This window comes from Lycium ferocissimum, unplaced genomic scaffold, assembly GCF_029784015.1.
Source record: "Lycium ferocissimum isolate CSIRO_LF1 unplaced genomic scaffold, AGI_CSIRO_Lferr_CH_V1 ctg7807, whole genome shotgun sequence".
Taxonomy (NCBI): Eukaryota; Viridiplantae; Streptophyta; class Magnoliopsida; order Solanales; family Solanaceae; genus Lycium; species Lycium ferocissimum.
In genome coordinates, this window is record NW_026726953.1 from 467 (window position 1) to 22,564 (window position 22,098).

General features: G+C 40.7%; 1 protein-coding gene and 1 non-coding gene across 2 annotated transcripts; both read right to left on the reverse strand.

The window, feature by feature from the left end:
- Nucleotides 1–1,338: 1,338 nt before the first annotated feature.
- Nucleotides 1,339–2,833, reverse strand: LOC132045749 (uncharacterized mitochondrial protein AtMg00860-like). Its single transcript, XM_059436329.1, has 2 exons — nucleotides 2,757–2,833; nucleotides 1,339–1,885 (listed from the first exon to the last, which is right to left on the reverse strand). Exons 1-2 carry the CDS (start codon nucleotides 2,831–2,833, stop codon nucleotides 1,339–1,341), a joined length of 624 nt encoding a protein of 207 aa, XP_059292312.1.
- Nucleotides 2,834–7,358: 4,525 nt separating this feature from the next.
- LOC132045750 (small nucleolar RNA R71) lies at nucleotides 7,359–7,464 on the reverse strand. The gene has a single exon (XR_009412521.1). It is a non-coding gene; the product is annotated as a small nucleolar RNA R71 (small nucleolar RNA).
- Between the last annotated feature and the right edge of the window lie 14,634 nt (nucleotides 7,465–22,098).

The window sequence follows — 22,098 nt, forward strand, 5'->3', positions numbered from 1 at the left end:
AATTAACAATTTTCCCGAGTTACATGAAGCGGGATACGTATTTTATTTTCAAATCACATTTGCGAAAGTAAATAACTCGTAATTTATTGTAATTGTTAATTTTTTTATGAAAATAATAATTAAACGTCAATTTTCGCAATTTTCTCGGGATTTTAAATCTTCAAATTTTTAAGGGCATCATTATAAAGTCTTGGATTTGGGAAATTCAAAAAATTTAAACCGTGTTTTATGAGGTGAAAATTAGGTGTCACACTCTGCTGCCCGTCCGTCCGAGGTGAAAAGGTAGTGCTCAAGTTCACTCGAGTTCCAAACCTTCTTAGAATGATCTCTAGAAATGAGCAGTGAATTGAGTACCTCCGTCAAATATGATAGATTTCAGAATCCCATGCGATCTAATGATCTTTTTCCAATATAACTTGGCGTAATGCGCCGTAGTATCTGTTGCCTTCACGAAGGAAACGAGCGGTTTCAGTGAGTCTATTCACTATCACCCAAATAGAATCGAACTTGGCCTTTGTGCGAGGTAAACCCATGACAAAGAGGTAAACCCATGACAAAGTCCATATGAATCACCTCCTACTTCCATTGGGGAATCACAATATTCTGAGCAAAACCACCAGGCCTTTGGTGTTTGGCCTTCACTTGCTGACAGTTCAAACACTTAGCCATAAAGTTAGAGATATCTACCTTCATAATCTTCCACCAATAGTGTTGTTTCAAATCTTTATACATCTTGGAGGATCCCGAATGCACAGAATATTTTGAACTGTGCGCCTCCACCATTAACTCTTATCGAAGACCATCAACATCAGGGACACGCAAGCGCCAATCGTAGAACATCGTCACCGCACCCACGGTGAATGAAGTGTACTCCCCCCTTTCTACTTCATCTCACAGTTTCACCAGAAGTCCATCTTTATATTTCTTGGACCATAATATCAGATCGTGCTTGGATAATTCCTACCAACTCTCCATGCTCGGTTTCATCGAGTCGGACTCCAAGACTAGCAAGTCTTTGAATTTCCCTGCCCATTGGCATATCCTGAGCACACAAATATACTAACGTGCCTAAAGATTTTTGGCTCAAAGCATCAGCAACAACATTCGCTATACCAGGGTGATACAAGATGTTCAAGTCGTAATCTTTTAACAACTCTAACCATCTTCTCTGTGCGAGATTCGAGTCTCTACGCGAAATATATTGCAAACTATTGTGATCACTTAAGACATCACGGTGCTCGCATACAAGTAGTTATGCCAAATATTTAAAGCGAAGACTACAGTAGCTAATTCTAAATCATGAGTCGGATAATTCTTCTCATGCTTCTTCAACTGTCGCTAAGCATAGGCGATCTCCTTACCATTCTGCATCGACACATAACCCAAACTAATTCTTAAAGCATCACAATAAACTACATAATCACCAGACCCTGAAGGTAGAGTCAAAACAGGAGCAAAAGTTAATCTCACCTTAAGCACTTGAAAGCTCTTTTCACAGCCTTTAGACCACTGGAACTTAGCAGTGTTCTGAGTCAGTTTCGTCAGTGGTGAAGCTATAGATGGAAAACCTTCCACAAACTTCTGATAGTAACTTGCCAAACCTAAGAAGCTATGAATATCTGTAGCACTCATAGGCCTCGACCAGTCCTTGACTGTCGAAATTTTTTTAGGGTCAACCTTAATACCTTCACTAGACACCACATAGCCTAAGAAAGCCACAGAGTTAAGCCAGAACTCACACGTGGAAAATCTTGCATAAAGCTTATTCTCCTCCAGCGTTGTTAAGGTTATTCTCAAATGATCTGCATATTCGTCACGACTCTTCGAATACACCAGAATATCATCCATAAAGACAATAATGAAACGATCAAGAAAAGGTTTGAACCTAGATCAATCAACGAATACGCATCAAAAGAGTAAATAGTGAGAATACCTGTGACCACAATATCTGAGGCTTCAGCTGCCTCTTTACGAGTCAAACTGTAAAGTCGGGATTGACCCCCGTTAGCAATGTTAGTAACCGCTTTACCAGTTCCATTACTACCAGTATTAGGAGCATTGTTAGTATTACTAGTACGCGGATTCCTAGCGACGTAGTCAGTGCGTGCGGGTGTTTCTCGGCCGAAGAGTTAGCCATCTCACGTAACCACTTCCTATACTCCTTGTTAATGTGACCCGTATACCACAATGATGAAAAATACGATTCTCCCATCCTGACGAGTGTGTATTACCACCTTGTGAATGCCTATTCTGATTGTTGTTCCTCTAACCTTGTCTACCGAATGGAGCACTGGTATTAGAATAAGTGTCAGTCTGCACAGGTGCAGAATGCCCTTTCTTTTGCCCTCTATTTTGCGAACCACTGAACCCACCCGTAGATCGGGCTTTCTTACTTTGTTCCCTTTCTAGCCTCTCTTGACCCTTCGATCTCTCTTGTTGTTCGAAACCAACCAAGGATGAAAACATACCAAGTAGGAGACATAGCGACGACAAACGCGGACAATACGTGGTACTAACCCACACACAAATCGACTCGACTTGTCAGGCTTTTCGGTCGGAATCATATACGTTCCATACCTTGCTAGACGAGTAAACTTCAATCTATACTCACGAATAGACACATTGCCCTACTCAATCTTCTAAAACTTAGTAGCCATAACAATCGTTCTTCATAAGATAGAAATCTCTCCATGAATGCCCCTTCAAATTCAGCTTAAGTAGGAGCTGGAGCATTATTACCCCGCTCAGTCTCCTACAATTTGAACCAAGCATGAGCAACATCTTTCAATTGGTATGCCATAAATTCCACAAGTTCAGAACCATGAGCACCCATAGACCTTAGAGCTTTGAATGTCTCATCCATAAAGTATGGGGATCATCTTTTTCTCGTGAACCAAAGAACTTGGGCGGATTCAGCCCCAAAAAGTTCTTAAGCCTTCCCCCAATACCAAGTGTCCGATCCGCACCCCCACGCTGTTGTTGGGGCAACGATAAGAGTAGTAAGCATCTGAATCGCACGCGCATCGATCAGATATCGGCTACGCCCCGAGCGGCGGCAGTACCGAAGAAGGTGGTGCTGACGGTGGTGCCTGGTCTCCATTATCATTTTCAAACCCAACAGTGGTGCGATTAGTGATCCTAGTGGCTCGTCCGCCAGACAATGAACCAGAAGCAACATCACTCCCTTGGTTAGTAGCTCCCGCATGAGTTAAAGCCATTTTTGTGAGGTATGAATTAACAAACAGGTCAGAACGATCCTAAAAAAAGTTCAAGCTCTATAGCACAATTGTAATGACCCATTGGGCTGTTTTCGTATTTTTCTCAAGTTTCGCGTTTCAAACCGTCTTTGATCAGTGCACTTTAGTTACGAGGGAAAATTATCCTATTAAATTAATTTGGAACCATGTTGGAAAGAATTAAAATCATTAAGAACCACTGGAGCCAGTGATGCGCCATAGCGGACAGCCATGGAACTACCGCCACATTCGCCTTCTCAACCGCCATAGCGGTTAGTCAAAATTTTCAAGAAACTGCCACAGTGGTCTCCTTCTCCGCCATAGCGTGACCGCTATGGTGGACAACACAGATTTTGCCTAGTATTTAAACCCTATTTCAGGATTTGCCCTAATTTTCTCAAAAACCCTAAATCTTAGCTGCAACCATGAGCTTTTGGAGAGCAAAGTTCAGGGTTTCTTGGAGAAGGTAACCCTTCTATATCATTTATTTCTTCTCCTCTTTCCATTTAATGTTCCATTTCACTAAGAGTTCATCTTATAAGCTAACAAAAATGGAGGTTTCTTATCTATTCAAGTCTAAGGTGATAAAATGGAATTTCTAAGCTTAAATCTGGCAATTCTTGGAAGAATCCTTCAAGTTCTTAATTTAGAAAGATTAGCCAACCTCTATTTTCTAATCTTTCCTCTATTTTGTAAATGGGTTTCAACTTTAGTTCTTGAAATTGGGATTTCCTAAGGAAAGGAGTATAATTTATGACTTAGGTGACTTAGTTAACAATAAAACCCAAATTATTAGTTCATGAAAACCTAGCAAATCTAGTTGTGAATAAATTCTAATCTTTTCTTTGCAAAACCAGGAGCTTGAATAAATTCCTAGAATATTAACTCTTGCTCTTTAGGGTTCCTTGATATTCCAAGACTCTCCGTTGTTGGTCACGGTTTGAAAATGCCAAGTTAAAGATCAACGGAATGTTCGTGGCACCTGCTCGGTCTCGAGGTAGGTTACGGTTTACTTGAGTTGACTCCGATTAGTATTTCATAATTGTACAATATAAAGGAATGGAGAAAGCATGCCTAGGTCTTGGACAAAAAGTTGGGATGCTTATTCTAGGTTGGTATTTGTTATTTGAGATTGTTGGTTGGTATTATTTCGTCGAGTCTATTCCATTGAGTATGTACTATTGGTATTGCCTGTTTACATTGTGGTTAGACTTCGGTTAGCAAATCATACGTAGTATTAGTAATTGTTGGAGGCATCATGTATACCTTTGGGTATGAAGTTGGGATGGAAATCATAGTTTAGTACCATTGATTATGGTTTGTAGCCTTGTTATGTTCTATTTGGGATTGTTGCCTTATGTGTTCGGCTTGTTTCCTCGTGATTACTTTAGAATTCATGCTTGGTGTCTACTTTATGGTTTGGAGGATTCTATGTGCTACTGGAGACTAGTTGGAAGGAAAGAAAGGTTATGATATTGATATTATTTTTGTGATATGTGTCCATGTGTGGCATGAGCATTCATATTTTCATATCAGCATTGTCATCATGCATTCACTCATATTGCTCATATATTGGATCGGGTTGCGCGCTGCGACACTTACTTGGATCGGATAGCACGTACCGCAACACTAACTAGGATCGGGTTGCACATTCCGCAACACTGACTATTGGGTTGGGCTGTTCGCCACAGCAGCTACATGGATTTAGCGGTCCCTTATGGGTCTGTGGGAGCGTAGACATCGTCCACCTGAAGCGTGTGTGTATCATTGCATTTCATCTGTATTTGCATTCATATCATTTCATATATTGATTGGTTGGATTGATATTGACGAATTGGTGATTTTTGTGAGATGGATAGAGGTTATTGTGGTTATGTTTCGGACTTATAAGGGATCTGAGGTGAGATTGTTAGTATTTCTTACTGATTTTTTATGTTAAACTGTAATTGGTTTTTGGGCAATTACTCTGGCTTATTAGTGGTTCTAAGAAGGTAAACCAGACTTGGGAGTTCGACTTAGAATTGTACTACGGTGTGGTGTGGGAAGTGTGATCTTAAGTGTATCCCAGCTTAACATATTGATTGATTGAGTGTGACGGTAGAGCTAGATTTGCTCTAGAAGAACAAGTGGTACGCGATTGGGAGCTTGAGTGTTACATCTCGAAAATTTCGGATTGGATGTGCCGGGAAATTGCGGCACAGTTGATACTCTGTTACGAGAAGTTTTACTTGTTTTTAGGCAAGTATGTGTTGTTTAGATGTGTTTTTGTCATATTTCGGGTAAATTGGAAAGTTCGGGTTCAAGAATTAGAAGTTACTGAAAAGTTGCCTTTGAAGCTTAATTTCGACAGTCCGTAGAAAGTTGCACGGACCGTATCTCTGGTCGTACAATAGTTGGCAAAGCAACAGAATGTCGCAGTAGAGAGATGCTGAAACACAAAAACTTATATGGACTGTACAATATTATATGGGTTGTATAAGTGGATGTGATGAAGGTTGGAAGAAGTTTCACGGGCAGGTTGTACGAGCCGTATAAAGTTCTACGAACCGTGGAATGCCAGTTCGTATTGTTCTCTGCAGACACAAGGAGGAAGGCCATATAAGTCTTATACGGTCCGTGAAAAGTTGTACGGACCGTATAAGTACCGCCTGGGACTTAAGTGCAAATTCTGTAATTTTACATTTTTGAAACCTATAAATAGTCATTGTACGGTTTTAATTGTCATCAATTATTATATTTTGACTTTTGTCTTAGAACATTAAATACTCTCCAGTTTTTGAAGGTTCAAACATCAATTCAATTATTATCAATTCCTCTTTTCTTCCAAAGTAAGCAATTATGAATTCTTCAATTTCTTATTTCTTGTTCTTTGTCATGAGTAGCTAAATTTCCTTACTAGGGTAGTGAACCCAATGATGGGTGTTTTGTGATTGGGTTTGCGATTGATATACACATAATAGATTATTAGGGTTTATTTATTCTTCATTCTTCATTCATAATTAATGGTTGCAAACATTGATTAAAGCCATAAATCATGATTTATTTGGGAAAATAATTAGGGTTGGTAAGAATAAATAACAAGGACTCAAAGCTTTAAACTTTGCTTAATAAATTCACTTAGGAATAAGAAGAATTTACTTGGCATGACTAATCGTTCTTCATAGTTACTTTCTTATATTTGGAAAAATCATAGAAAGACATAATCTTTATTCATTGGAAAATAGTAGAGATTCATAAAGGGATTAAGTGCATTCATATAATAATCCATTAGAAGTATATCAAGATCAATACCCATGATCATACACTCTATCTAACGGGGACACAAACTTAGTTTCTTTTACCATAAATTAACACCAAAGCAAGTAGTTAGAAATTAGTCATAAAAAACCAACTTTTACCAAAATCATCGGATTAAGACATTAGACCTAAATTTAGTATTCTAAACATTTAGTAACCTTTTCACACCATATTCCCTGTGGGATTCAACTCCAACCTTGTTGGGTTACAATAATTGACAACGTCCGCGTTATACCATTAATAGGTGTAATTTGAGCGTATCAAATTTTGGCGCCGTTGCCGGGGAATACGGTTTTGAAATTACTAAATAGTGTTTGCTTTGATTGAAGTCTTTTGCTTATTCCATCACACCTTGTTTTCTACTCTATGTAAACCAGGTGAACATGAATTAGAATCAGCAAAATCAACATGCTGGTAACTAGGGTAATCGGTTGAATAATCAGGTGAATGAATCAGATGATGAGAATGTTTTCGCTGATCTTGTTCTGGAGGAGGATTATGCATCTGCTATTGTTCATCCTCGAGTTGGAGCTGCTAGCGTGAAAATTGACTGCTCTCTATACCACTTGTTGAAGCTTGCGGGATACTTTCAGAACTCTACCGAGAATGACTCTCAACGTCATTTGCAGAATTTTGTGGATGTGTGTGCTAATCACATCCAGAACGATGTTTCACAAGATGCTATTCGGCTGAGGTTATTCAAATATTCCTTAGCTAGAGATGGAAGAACATGGTTTGAGAAGCTGCCCCGAAATTCGATTACTCCATGGGCAGAGATAGTGACTGCTTTTCTCACAAAATGGTACCCTCCTTGCAGAAAGGCTAAAATTCGTGACACAATCTATGAATTTGAGCAGCGACCGGGGGAATAACTATATGAAGCCTGGGAGAGATTCAAGGAGTATTTGTAGAAGAGTTCGAATCATGATTTTCCGGATAACATATTAATGGAGAAGTTCTACCGAGGGCTAGATCCAGCGACGCAGTCAGTTGCTAATAATGCAGCTGATGGTTGTTTCATGAAAATCTTATCGACGAGTGACCAACATACTTAACAAGCTGACTACTCACAATCAGGCTTGGCACTCAAACAATGGTGATGTTGTACCGTATGGCAGCGCTATGATCCAGAATATGGTAAAGGAGAATCAAGATACCCAGTAAATTTTGGCAGAACTTGCAACAAATATTTTCTTGCTAACAAAGAAGTTTGATGAAACGCAGATTAAGAAGGTAAATGTTTGTGAGGATGATACAGTTATGCCAAAAGGGATGTACCATACTCAAGATGGTCCGTTTCATGATGGGCCCCATATGTAGGTTGAAGATGCTAACTATGTGAATAACTCTCAGGGGGGTTGTCAATAACAGAACTACCAAGGTGGTTACCAGAATCAGAATCAATGGAGACCTCAGCAAGGTCAAGGTGTTTATAATAACTCAGGGAACTACAACAATAATTATGGTGGTGCGAACCAAGAGAGCTACAACAATAGTCACAATTTTGGGAACAAGAGTTCCAATAGTTATATACCACCGAAAGGGCAGTCAACAGAGCAAGGTAGTTCGAAGTTTGAAGCAATGCTTGAGAAGATTTTGGCAAATCAGTCTAAGTCTGAGAGGAATTTATCTAGGCTGACAGAGACAGTGGGTTCCTATAGAGCGGCTATTCAGAAGCTTGAGTCACAGATGAGGGATATTTCTAGAGAGCAGCACCCTCCTAAAAAGAGAGGACTTCCGAGTGACACTATTCCGAATCCGAAAAATGAAGGAGGCGGTGTAGACCGTGTGCTTACCATCACTACTAGGAGTGGTAAAATACTCCAAGGGGCTGATAAGAAGGTGGTTGATCTTGAGCCGATAGATGAAGAGAATGAGATGCGGTCTGAAGTACCCATTATTGTTGATGAGAATGCTGCTGACAAAAAGACTGCTGATATTCCAGAGAAAGTGAAGGAAGCTAATAACACGAGCAAGAAGACTGTAAAAGGGGCTCTCCTCCCTTTGACTCAGCTTTTCTAGTCTAAACCTCCCTTTCCTCAGAGGTTTGTAAAGAAGAAGGAGAATGCTAAGTTCGAGAAGTTTTATGATCAGTTGAAGCAGTTATCTCTAAATTTTCCCTTCTTGGAAGCTGTCAAGGAGATGCCGGGTTTTGCTAAATATTTGAAGGACCTGCTGACCAAGAAGAAAACGGTTCAACATGAAACCGTGAGTTTGACTCACACTGTGAGTTCCATCATCTCAACTACTACTATTCAGAAAAAGGGAGATCCTGGGCGTTCATCATTCCTTGTTCTGTTGGGCACCATGATTTTGCTCGAGCTTTGTGTGATAACGGGGCATGTATTAATCTGATGCCTCTTGCTATATACAAACAATCAGGTTTGGGGATGCCAAGGCCGACTACTATGAGGTTATAAATGGCTGATAGGTCTATTAAAAGATCTGTTGGGGTGGTTGATGATGTACTTGTGCGGGTTGGTGAATTTATGTTGCCCACTGATTTTGTGATTCTTGACTGTGCTGTTGATCGAGATACTCCTATTATTTTGGGGAGACCTTTCCTTGCTACGGGGAGAACTCTGATGGATTCGGAAAAAAATGAAATCAAGTTTCGAGTTAATGATGAAGAAGTTACTTTTCAGGCTAGCAAAGGGATGAAGTTACCAAGTGCTTACGAGAGTATTTCGGTAATTGATTCATTTGATGTTGTTGATGAAGCGGTGGAGTTCAAGATGGAAGAAGAAAGTTTGGGTGAAGCTCTAGCTGGTATTCTTGTAAACTTTGATGCTGAGGACATGGAAGGTTATGTGGAGACAGTTAATTCACTTGTTGGGTTGGGTTCATATTCTTACCACCCAAAGAAGCTAAATCTTGATCTGAAAAATAGAACAACTCCTCCAGCAAAGCCTTCGATCATTGAGCCACCTAAGTTAGAGCTTAAGCAGCTTCCATCACATCTGAAGTATGAGTTCCTTGGTTCGGACAATACATTGCCAGTGATTGTTTCAGCCCTACTGACTGAGGAACAGATTCTACAGCTTTTGGAGGTGTTGCGGGAATATAGGATTGCTATTGGTTGGATCATAGCAGACATTCGGGGTATTCCATCTGAGATTTGTGAGCATAAAATCCAGTTGGAGGAGGATAGCAAACCGAGTGTAGAGCATTAGAGGAGACTGAACGAGAATATGCAAGAGGTCGTCAAGAAAGAGATCATCAAATGGTTAGATGCGGGAGTGGTTTACCCAATTGCTGATAGTAAATGGGTGAGCCTAGTCCAATGTGTTCCTAAGAAGGGCGGCATCATTATTGTGCCGAATGCAAAGACTGAGTTGATTCCAACTAGAACTACACCGGATGGAGAGTTTGCATGGACTGTCACAAGCTCAACACTGCCACATGCAAGGACCATTTCCCTATGCCTTTTATTGATCAAATGCTTGATCGGCTAGCGGGGCGTTCCTACTATTGCTTCCTTGATGGTTATCGGGCTATAATTAGATCAACATTGCTTTAGAAGATCAGGAGAAGACTACTTTTACTTGTCCTTATGGGACGTTTGCATTTAGCCGTATGCCTTTTGGTTTGTGTAATGCACCAGCCACTTTTCAGAGGTACATGATGTCAATCTTCTCTGACATTGTAGAGGACTTCTTGGAGGTGTTCATGGATGACTTCTCTGTTGTGGGTGATTCGTTTGAAGATTGTCTTGGCCATCTGGGTCAAGTACTGAAAAGATGTGAGGAGATAAATCTCTTGCTAAATTGGGAGAAGTGCCATTTTATGGTGAAGGAATGGATCGTCCTCGGTCACAAAATCTCTGAAAAGGGAATTGAGGTCGATCAAGCGAAAATTGATGTGATTGCAAAACTTTCTCCACCTATCTCAGTCAACGGTGTCTGAAGTTTCTTGGGACATGCTGGGTTCTACAAGCACTTCATCAAAGATTTCTCCAAGATTGCTCACCCATTGTGCAAGCTTCTTGAAAAAGAGGCTAAGTTTGTGTTTGATGATAAGTGTTGGAAGGCGTTTGATGAGTTAAAAGAGCGTCTCACTACTGCTCCTATTATTGTTGCTCCTAATTTTTCCTTGCCCTTTGAACTAATGTGTGATGCTAGTGGTTTCGTAATAGGTGCTGTGCTTGGGCAGAGGCATAATAAAAATATGCACCCGATCTATTATGCAAGCAGAACACTGAATGCCGCCCAGATGAATTACACAGTGACGGAGCAAGAGCTGCTTTCCATTGTATTTGCTTTTGAGAAGTTTCAGGCCTACTTGTTGAGGTCCAAAGTCATGGTATACACTGATCATGTAGCATTGAGATACCTTATGGCAAAGAAAGAAGCAAAGACGCGACTGATCCGATGGGTACTATTGCTGTAAGAGTTTGATTTTGAGGTGAAAGATCGCAAGGGCACCGAGAATCAGGTTGCTAACCATCTATCTCGGCTTGAAGAAGCTGGGAGACCTTCTGATGAGCTAGATATAGATGATTCTTTTCCAGATGAGAGGGTGTTGGCGGTGTCAATAGAGGTAGCACTGTGGTATGCTGACATTTCTAATTATTTGGTGACAGGCAAAGTTCCAGAAGATATCAAAGCTTACCAAAAGAAGAAGTTCTTGCGGAATGCTCGACAGTACTATTGGGACGAGCCTTATTTGTTCCAAACATGCGCTGACAACATCATTCGGCATTGTGTTCCTGAAAGTGAAGTGATGTCGATTCTAAAGGCATGCCATGACTCTTCTGTTAGGGGTCATCATAGTGGTAACCGGTATGCGGCTAAGGTACTTGAATGCGGTTATTACTGGCTAGCTATATTTCATGATGCTAATCTATTGGTGCAGTCTTGTGATAAATATCAGAGGCAAGGGAATATAGGCAGAAGGCAAGAGATGCCTATGAATTTTGTTATGAAGCTAGAAGTGTTCGATGTCTGGGGGATTGACTTTATGGGACCCTTTGTGAGTTCAGGTGGCATGAAATACATCTTGGTTGCTACGGATTATGTGTCAAAATGGGTAGAAGCGGTGGCTTTACCTAATAACGAGGCCAAGAGTGTCATGGGGTTCCTCAAGAAGAACATATTTACTCATTTTGGTACCCCGAGGGCTATTATCAGTGATGGTGGTTCCCACTTTTATAATAGAGCTTTCGCGGGATTGATGGAGAAATATGGTGTAAAACATAGGGTGGCAACACCTTATCATCCTCAGACAAGTGGGCAAGTTAAAGTATCCAATCGGGAGATCAAAAGTATTCTAGCAAAAACAGTGAATGCAAATAGAACTGATTGGGCCCGCAAGCTCGATGATGCGCTATGGGCATACCGGACTGCTTTCAAGACTCCTATTGGAACTTCACCCTTTAAGCTTGTTTTCGGAAAAGCTTGTCACTTGCCGGTTGAACTTGAGCACAAGGCTATGTGGGCTTTGAAGAAATTGAATATGGATTGGGAAGAAGCTACCAAGCTCAGGTTGTTTCAACTAAATGAGATGGATGGGTTTCAGTACCAGGCATATGAGAGTGCAGCACTTTATAAAGAGATGATGAAGCAATATCATGACAAGAAAATCCTGAAGCGAGAGTTCTACAAGGGCGATCATGTCTTCTTTGTTCAACTCTCGGTTGAAGTTGCTACCACGTAAGCTAAAATCAAGGTGGTCTAGTCCGTTTGAGGTGGTAGGTGTTTCACCCCATAGAGCAATTTAGTTGAAGTCCGGAGATGGAACTCGGACATTTAAGGTGAATGGGCAAAGGGTGAAGCACTATCATGGGATGGTGTCGGGAGATAAAATTATTGACCGATACCGATTGAAGCACCTCAGAATGAACAATGATCTGGTGTACTTAGATAAGGAGTAAATGGCTACCACCGTCGTGCCGCGATGTTAAGTCAAGCGCTTCTTGGGAGGCAACCCAAGTGTAATGTTTATTTTCCTTCTTGTTTCTGTTTGAATATAGGGTAACGTTTGTTTTGGTGCAGGTAAAAAAAAAAGTTGCTGAAAAAATCACTGAATCCTGGAAGAAACTGGACCTATACGGACCGTATAATGTTATACGGACCATATAGTCAACTCGTGGAAGGTAACAAAATCAAGCAGAATAGTGTTTGAAGACATCCTCCATATACGATCATTTTTACGGACCGTATAATATTATACGGGCCGTATAAATGATCTTGTAATTATGATGTGGTCAAACATGGGTTAGTGAAGAAAACTGATGTTACACGGACCGTATAATGTTATACGGCCCGCATAACTAAAAAAAAATCGCGAACAGAGGGTTTTTAAACCTTTCACCTGCCCGTTTCTTTTATCAGTTCCACTCCCTCCATTAAACCTCACGATTACCCACAACCCATCCACCTTCACCAACTCGAATTCCACCTCCCCAAATCCATAAATTCATCCAAGTAAGCCATTAACACCCAAAAAAAAAATCCATCCCCACATACAAAAAAAACCCTTTGTTCAAGATTAAAATTTGTGTTTTTCTTTTCTCTTTCTGCCCTTGTTTTGCACAAGGTGTTCTTCAAGGACCCTTCTCAAAATCATTAAGGCACAGGTATGTTAATGTTTCAATCCGAAATTTTGCTTGAATTGGTGAAAATCTTGTGTTGGATATTGGTATACTTAAGATGTTAGTAAAATATTTCATGGTTAATGATTTTCTAAAATAGGGACGAGCATAATAGGTTGTTATAAACTCATGGAGTGATTCAACACTCTATTGAGGTGGAGGGCATTTCAACTGAAGAATCTAAGTTTTTGGACTCGGATGTTGTTATGCTCGCCAATACAAATGCCTTAAAAATGCTAGTGAATTGTAAAATAGGAAAAATGGGTGAAGTCTGAGTAACCCCACCCCTGTAAGAATTGAAACCATGGAATACTGTGTATGTGATGATCTGCTGTAACCAAAAAGTTGTATAGGATTGACGGGTTGGCAGAAACCCTTGTTTTTGAATTACACGAGTCAGGCTGTTACACGGAGAGAATTATGTTTTCAGTCAGCTGTCACATCTGAGACCCATCACTGACATAGGTTCTTTTGCAGGCATGGTTCAAAAATGCAATGTACGAAAGGGTACGGGGCCCAAAGCTGGTAGGGGCCGAGGTCGAGCCTGCGACCAACCAGAGACAGACCTTCGCTTGCGGGATGAGGGCTCGGACGATGAGGTTATACCAGTGAAAAAGGTCAGGGGGGCTAACAATCCTCAACCCCCAACCATGACCCCTTCCACCTCGGAGGGAGGAGAAAAATCTGTGGAAGCTGGAACAGGGACAGGTGAGTCCTCAGATGATGAGGGAGATTCGAACAAGTATGGATAATCTGAGCCGACAGACACCCGAGCTCCAAACTCTAATGCTTCACCAGAATCAGCACACGGCAAGCGTCGGTTGGTTCTACGAAGTAAAACACTACCAGAGGATGCTTTGCGATTTGGAGTTCTCGGGTCAAAGGAGCTCTACGAGGAGGGTCTGTCTACTATCAAGCGTGAGGGTGAGCCGAATCGAAGTATATGGGAAGAGAGGCAATTGGTTTTCGAGGGTCTGGAGGCTCTTCCCAACATAACCGAAACGCTTCGATTCTACAGGTTAGAGGGGTTTGCTGAACCAGCTGGGGAATTTTGCCCGGAGATTGTGCGGGAGTTTTATGCTAACTACGGGGCTGAGTTGTTGAGGATGAAAAAGCCCAGTCAGACTAATACTGCTCTCCCGTTGCTTGATGAAATTACGGTGCGGAATGTCAAGGTTGACATCTCAGCTGAGGCTATCAACAAATTTTATTTCGGGGATGACTTTCAGGCACCGGAGGATGAGAAAGAGTACTTAGACAAGTTAGCTCGCCGAACTCATCGGTCGGTGGTCAAATGGGTGGCTGCAGGGATTGCCCACCCGGAGGTAGAATGGGTGACCCAAGAGAGCCTAAAGATTGTCAAGAGTACACTTAACAAGGAAGCTCGATTCCGGTGGCACCTGATGAGATAAAGACTGTTGGTGACCCAAAATGATAATACAATCATGGTTGCCCAGGCAGTGGGTATTGCAGCGATAATGAGTCGGTATCCAGTGAACATGGGGCATATGATAGCTGATGAAATTCGACGGAGAGCACCCCAGCCTATGACTTCATTGGCATTCCTGTGTCTTATCACGGAGCTGTGCAGACGAGCTCAAGTTGTCGGCATTCCAGATTGGGACCAATGCACCAAAAATAAGAAGTTTGGGGACTGGCGAAAGGGTAAAAAGGGGGATGCACCGGAGATATTTGTTGTTATATCCCGTATTTTGTACGTTGGAATATTTTTAAGTTGGTTGCGACGAGTTATGGACAAGGTTATTTTTTTTCTGACCTTGCCTTAAGGCATAAGTTGCTTATCAATTTATTGGCATGGAATATTAAGGAAAATTTGGGGTTAAAAGTTAATTTAGGAAAGTTGGCATTTCATGAAATAATGGCTAAGTTGGCCGTGTGGTGTGAGTGGGGCACCACCCATGGCTTGGCTAATTTTAATTCATCCAAGCCATGTGTGGGCCATGGGACACATGGATGACTTATATATGAGCATATTGGATGACTTATTAATCACATTCTTCATACTTTCAATCCCTAGAAAATTCAAGAAACTTGGAGAAAAATAAAGAGAGGTCATTCGGCCATGGAACCGAGAATTTGAGCCCTCAAATCTTGATTCAAAAAAAAAAAAGTATATTTTCTTCTAGCAGTTCCAACCAATTGGAAGGTCCTTATTAACGTGCTTAAAAATTGACAATCATGTTGTTGCTTCATAATTTAAACTCACGTTGACAGTAATTTATTTCGTATTTTTGTACGTCGGATTATTCGCAAGATGAGGTGGGGCCCACACATTGAGATTTTTTTTGGGACATGCGACAATTTATATGAATCTCATATGTGAAGTTAAACATAACTCAAGAAAGACGCTTGAGCCAAATCAAAGTGAAAGTCCTCAAGCAAATATTTTTAAGTAACGTTTTCGGGTGATCGACTTCGAGGGCGAAACGGTATTATAAGTTTGGAATTTGGAAAAATACCAAAGATAGAAGTTGTAGATAATTTAATTAGCTTTCCAACCATAGGTTTTGGGCCCACATCTGACATCGGGATAAGGCGATATGGATGTTTTAAGGCGGAAAGGTCAGTGGGCTAGGCCCAAACCGGGCCCAATCGGGTTAGGCCCATGGACTATGACCCATGCCTATTTAAGTGAAATTTCAGCCCTTTCCTCTCATTTTTCAGACCAAGAACACCAGAAAATTCTGGAAAGAGAGATAGAAGAGCCTTGGAGAGAAGAAAAATCAATTTTGACCAAAATCGAGCCCCGAATTCGAAGCCCATGAAGAGAAAAGTGTTGTCTGTTGCGTTGTCTTCAACTTGAGCTAAAAATCAACCAAGGAGAAGAGTGATAACGTGGGGGCTGCATGCTTAAGGTATGAATACGGTTCCTTTTCATTGTTAACGAGTTTATTTAGAATTATAACGGATTAGCACGGAGGGAATAGTCTGATAAATTCGTTTGTTGGTGTTGTGAATTATGGAAGGACATTTGAAGAGAATTTTGGATGAAAATAAATGTAATTACCTTGTAAAATGTGAAGGCTGTTGTTATTGATGTTGTTCATATGAATTTCGACTCCTTTACGGAAATAAAATTATTAAATAGTTATATCGCAAAATTTGGTTGGTTGAGAAATTTAGAAAACGGTGTGCGATTTGTTTTATGGCATACGTCGGTATTGGAAATGATGTTAATACTATTGGTATTGTTGTTGGTGTTGTTGGTTACTGAATTGAGAATTCGGGCTAGGCATATAAATAGGGGAAATGCTGCCCAAATTTCTGTAGACAAATGCTGACTTAGGATTGAATTCCTAAGTGCCTATAGCTAATGTAGATCTTGGGGAGCTCGAGACTTGAGTTTTGATTAGCTTAGGAAGCGGACGAGGTATGTAAAGCTTAACCTTTCTTTCTTTTGGCATGTCTTAGTGTAAGTAAGCTATGACATGATCCTCGGGGTAACTCTATTCCTATGATCCGAGCATGTTACGATTCTTATCCGTCTCTTAATGTTAGCATTCTTAATGTGGTAGAACTATGGTTTTCATGTCTTTGTATGATTGAATCCAAATGTGGTACAAAGAGTTTTGCTCCAAAAGGATTTTTATGTTGAAAATGTCCCTAACTTTCATAGACAGAACCGGATTGCTTTGATATGCTCGTAAATGATTCTATAACGAATGATGACTTTAACTTTCATGGGCGGGCCCGGATTGGTTTGACGCATATCCGTGGTCCCCGAGATTTCCCTTGTATAGTCCTAACGGCTTGTCTTTGAAGAACCTAACATGATTACCGTTTTAATTCTCGAGCGTCGACTACTTACTTATCCATTGAGTCTGTAATGATGATTTATGTGCATATGGTTTCTTCTACTCGCTCATGCATGCATCAATGTATCTTTCACCGAGTCCCGGGCCGGGTATGTATTCGTGCACAGTTTCACTGCATTATTCACCGAGTCCCTCACTAGAGGGCCGGGTACGGTATATATATATATATATGATGATATGATGATGTGATTACATGATGTGTGATGATATGGGGATGGCGGCCAGGATGGCATATGATGATTCTATTCACCGAGTCCCTCACTAGAGGGAGAAAGTAGGAGTACGATATATATATATATATATATATATATACGGTATATATATATATATATATATATATATGATGGCATAATGACATGATGACATGATGATATGATGATTTTATTTACCGAGTCCCTCACTAGAGGGCCGGGACACGTTATGTATACGCATATGTACTACATGATTTTGACACGCATGATATATGATTTAAAGGCAAGTCTTTTGGATTTTTTTTTCTGGTTATTATACTTGTTTCTGTAAATTCCAGTTAGGCTATGCTCTTGATTACTATATTCCATGCTTTGCATACTCAGTACATATTCCGTACTGACCCCCTTTTCTTCGGGGGCTGCGTTTTATGCCACACAGGTATATGCAGATGATTAGAAGAGGTTCTAGTTGGATTGGCGAGCTCTATTTCCTCCTGGAGTCTTTGCCGAGTCAGAGTGTTTATGTTATGTCATCTTGGTTTATGTTAGAGACTTTGCAGACAAGGTCATGTGTATATATAACATGTCAATTTTGTAAGCGGCTATGTAAGCCGATGTATCATTATGTATTATAATGCAGATTTCCTATGATTACAGGTTTTAATTGTTTTGAGAAAGATGAAAAGTGTGTGGTTCTTTGAAAAGCTTCCATTATGTTTTATTTTCATGATTTAATGGCCCAGCACGATTATGAGTATTACGAGAGTCAGCGGGTCCGCTCGGCCCTAAGTAAGGGTCGGGTGCCCATCACGCCCTATCAGGTTAGGGTGTGACAAATTGGTATCAGAGCAGTTCGTCCTAGGGGTTGTCTGCAAAGTCGTGTCCATAGAGTCCTGTTTATGGTGTGAAGCGCGCCATATTTATAAACGAGGAGGCTACGGGGCATCTAGGGTGGTTACTCTTCTTTCGCATCTTAGATCGTGCCATAGAGCCAAGTCATAGGAAATGAGATTCCTTACCCGACTTTTGATTGCGGAGAAGAATGACATCGACAGAAGAAAGTGATTGATGATATTGGAAGTTACTAAGCACGCAGTAAGCAAAGGTATGAAAGGTATATGTCGAATAAGGTATTGAAGTACGATCGAAATGTAAAGTTGAAAGCTAAAAAGGAAAGTAAACAGGAAAGTGCAACAGGTGCAGTTCGAGTTGGGCATACGAGGTATGTTCGTCATTTTCGTACTGCTGTTGATATTGGGAGCCCTGTGTGGCTGTGATATGATATGATACATATATATATGTTGGCCCTGCGAGGCATTGTTGGTATTTCCTGCTTGCAGGTTTTGAGATAGCAATAATTATAGAGGAAACTCTGCCGAAATTTTCCCAGAAATAAAAAGAGAATGAGATATAGGTTGTAATACGACTTGAAAGGTCGTGCCGATAGTAATGGTGAGATACGGCTAGGCTACGAGTACGGCCGACATCGAGAAAGAAGTTAATTACTAAATTAAGGATAAGAATAATTAGAAGGTCGATACCGATATGATAAAAGAATTTGGAAAGGGTTTGTAAACCTAAGAGATGATTCAGAAAAGGGCTGGTAAATCTTGATGGAGTATTATTTAACATACCGACTGAATTGATAAGTAGGGATGAATTGTGACGAGCCTATAGTTAAAAGAGGTAATAGCGTGATTAAGACAAGAGTACAGAGGAAAAGAATTATGGTGGATGTGAAAGTATGGATAAGGCAGCTTGCGAGATATTAAGGATAAAGTGGACCAGGAAGGGTGAAAGGTTAAGAAGTGCTATATTATAGGATTGATTACGAATAGGATATAATGTGAATATAATGGAGATTGTTATGAAAATAAGTAAGGCCGAGTGAGAAGGTAGCCAAAGCTACGATGTGATCTATGTAGCTAGAATATAAAGGCAAGTATGACGCAGAGAAGTGAGCTATAGGACAAACAAGGAAGGCTTATCAAGTTACGTAGGGGAAGTTCGGAATAAGGGTTATATAATAACGGAAATGATAGCGAGTGTAAGAAAAGAAAGGGTAATTGGAAGAAGGAAATAAGAAGAAAGCGAGGTGACAGGGTAGTGATAGATCACGACACGTGTAGCCAAGGATACGAGTACTATAAGTGACGGGACTGTGAAAGACTCGGTTATAGAAAGGATGAGGAACGAGGTAAAATGAGAGCAGAAATCCAAAGGCCGATAACCAAGTATTTATAAGTAACGGCGATCAAGGTGTGTCCATCATCATTGGGAATCTGGAAGTCTAGGACGGAAAGTAGTCGTACCCATAGGTGAAACGTGAATACCGAGGATTGAAAGAGGGCTAAAATAGTAATTGTGTTATGAGAGCGTTTTTAAATCTGTTAAGACGTCAATGTATTCCAGATTATGTGATGAAGGTCATGTGGTGAGGGGACGAGATCATACTAGTGTTAAAGCATCGTATCTCATCGGAGTTCCAAGGTTAAGCGTGCTGGAGTGAGAGCAATTTTAGGATGGGTGACCCCCTGGGAAGTTTCTGAAAGGTCTGACAAATTCAGACGTAAGAAGCAAATGAGAAGCTAGAGTAATCTAAGGAAAATTTGAGTCTGCGGAGTGGGCAGAAACCTTAAGAGGTCGCGTAGAACGGGGAGGATTAGACCGGTAAAGAGAAAGAAAGTGCATCACAGCTCTAGAATTAGGAAGAGTTGAAATAGCGTTTGGAGATATTTGTAAGCAAGATAGTAGAAATTATACATGTATATAGGTATGCTCGAGATATCCCGTACACGGCTATGCCAGCGGATATGTGTATCCCGGCAACCAACGTGGCGGTATTTGGAAGGCACTAATCGGACAGGGTAACGAAGTTCAAGTGAGAAACAATATATATAGATGGCACAAATGTTACAAGGCAAGCTGATGTTGTTTTCACACGGGTTAATCTTGGAAAGTTCTAATACAATGATAGTTGGAAAAGAAAGAAAGTGGGTAGGTGGAAGACAAGAGAATCAAAATGTCGGAATAAGAGTGCCGTCTAATTGAAACCTGGAAATGCGGACATAGGGCAAAGTATAATTGGGTAATAGTATAAGCACACCCTTAAAGGGGGAAGTGAGTGCGAGAGATGCAAGTGTAAGATGAAGACAAACGACACTACAATATCTTGGATACGGATGCTTGGACTACAGGTAAGATTCTTTGCCGAGGCAAGTTAGTAAGATCCAAAAGCCAGAAAGAGGGGTTGAAGCTAAGATGGTACTTGGGATAGTCTTTGGGGATTAATTGTAGAGATCTTGAATGATATGATATGGGAAAATGGACGCTTAAAAAGGAGAATACGACAAGAGAAGATAATGAGTAACTTCCGGAGACATTGTGAAAGATAACAACGCTATGCGGGATTAGAAGCTAAGATGGGCAATAGAGTTGTTCGCTAACGATAGAGAACCCCTATAGTAGGAAGTGAGGAAAGGAGTATGACAAGATAGGCTACCGGCGAATGTAAGTACGGGGGGGGGGGGGGGAGATGTGAAGTAGCATGAACCAAGAGAAGGAAAGGCCGTGACTAAGATTGAACATACTTATACAAGTTATACAAGAATAGTGATGCCACCTGCAAGTATTGGTATGATAAGAATGAGACTAAGTAAGTACTTGATAAGAAGAGTAAGGACTTAGCAACGACAACGTTGTGATATTTTGGGTACATTACAGAAAAATGTAACGATAGTTTAAGCCAATTACTAAAATAGAATTAGTGCGAGGACAAACGGGATACATGGCTATAGGTGGACCAAAGATCTACCATGACACCGGTTGTAAGATAAGAGGGGCGAAGACAAAGCGAAACTAAGAATCGGTGAAGCCACGCTAGGTATTTCTTGGGCTAATTTGAGCGCTTTTGTATATTCGCGTAAAGATTGCAACAACATATGTGCAGGAAAGTTGAGAGCAAGATTTGAGTAAAGAGACGATGGAAAGGTTTGAATTAAAGATAAAGAGATGACACGGGATAATGTGCCTAGAATGTTACAAGTTGAGTAAAGGGGATTGTAAGATGATTTAGACAAGATGGTCAAAACTAGCTGATCGCTAAGAGAGTGAATTTATGCGTCAGATTCTTTCAGATTTATATCAACTGACGATAAGTAAAGTAGGGGAACGGCTATTAAAAGCCCGCAGGGGACTTCAGAAAGCATATGACGACAATCGACGTCGACACTTAGAATTCCGGATTGGCGAGTGGGTATGCTTGAAGATGCCACCCATGAAAGATGTAATGAGATCGACAAGAAGAAGAAGTTTAACCGAGATGTATTGGACCTTATTATATTATTCGTAGGGTAAGAGGAGATGAAAAAGAAATATGATTGGTAGATGAGAGTACATCTTTAGGGTAATAAAGGAAACCCCCTCCGAGATCCTTATAAGACCCTATGAGACTAGTTGAACATTCGAGGACGAATGTTCTAAAGGGGGGAAGGATGTTATATCCCGTATTTTGTACGTTAGAATATTTTTAAGTTGGTTGCGACGATTTATGGACAAGGCTATTTTTTTTCCGACCTTGCCTTAAGGCATAAGTTGCTTATGAATTTATTGGCATGGAATATTAAGAAAATTTTTGTCACGACCCAGCCCCGTGGGCCGCGACTGGCGCCCTTTTGGGACGCCCGAACGGACATTCATATCAAGTCATCATGATTTACCTAAGCTCAGTATCATATCCATTAATTTAAGCAGACATAAAAATAAATACCAACATAAGCGGTCGCAAATATATAATGCCATATCAAAGTCAGAAGAGCGGCGGAATATACATCACCGAACACATATATGCACATATGCAGACATATGGGCCGCTGTGGCCCCAGACCAAACGGGACCGCATAACGATACAAATCACAACAAAAACAAACATACATAGGACCCTCGAC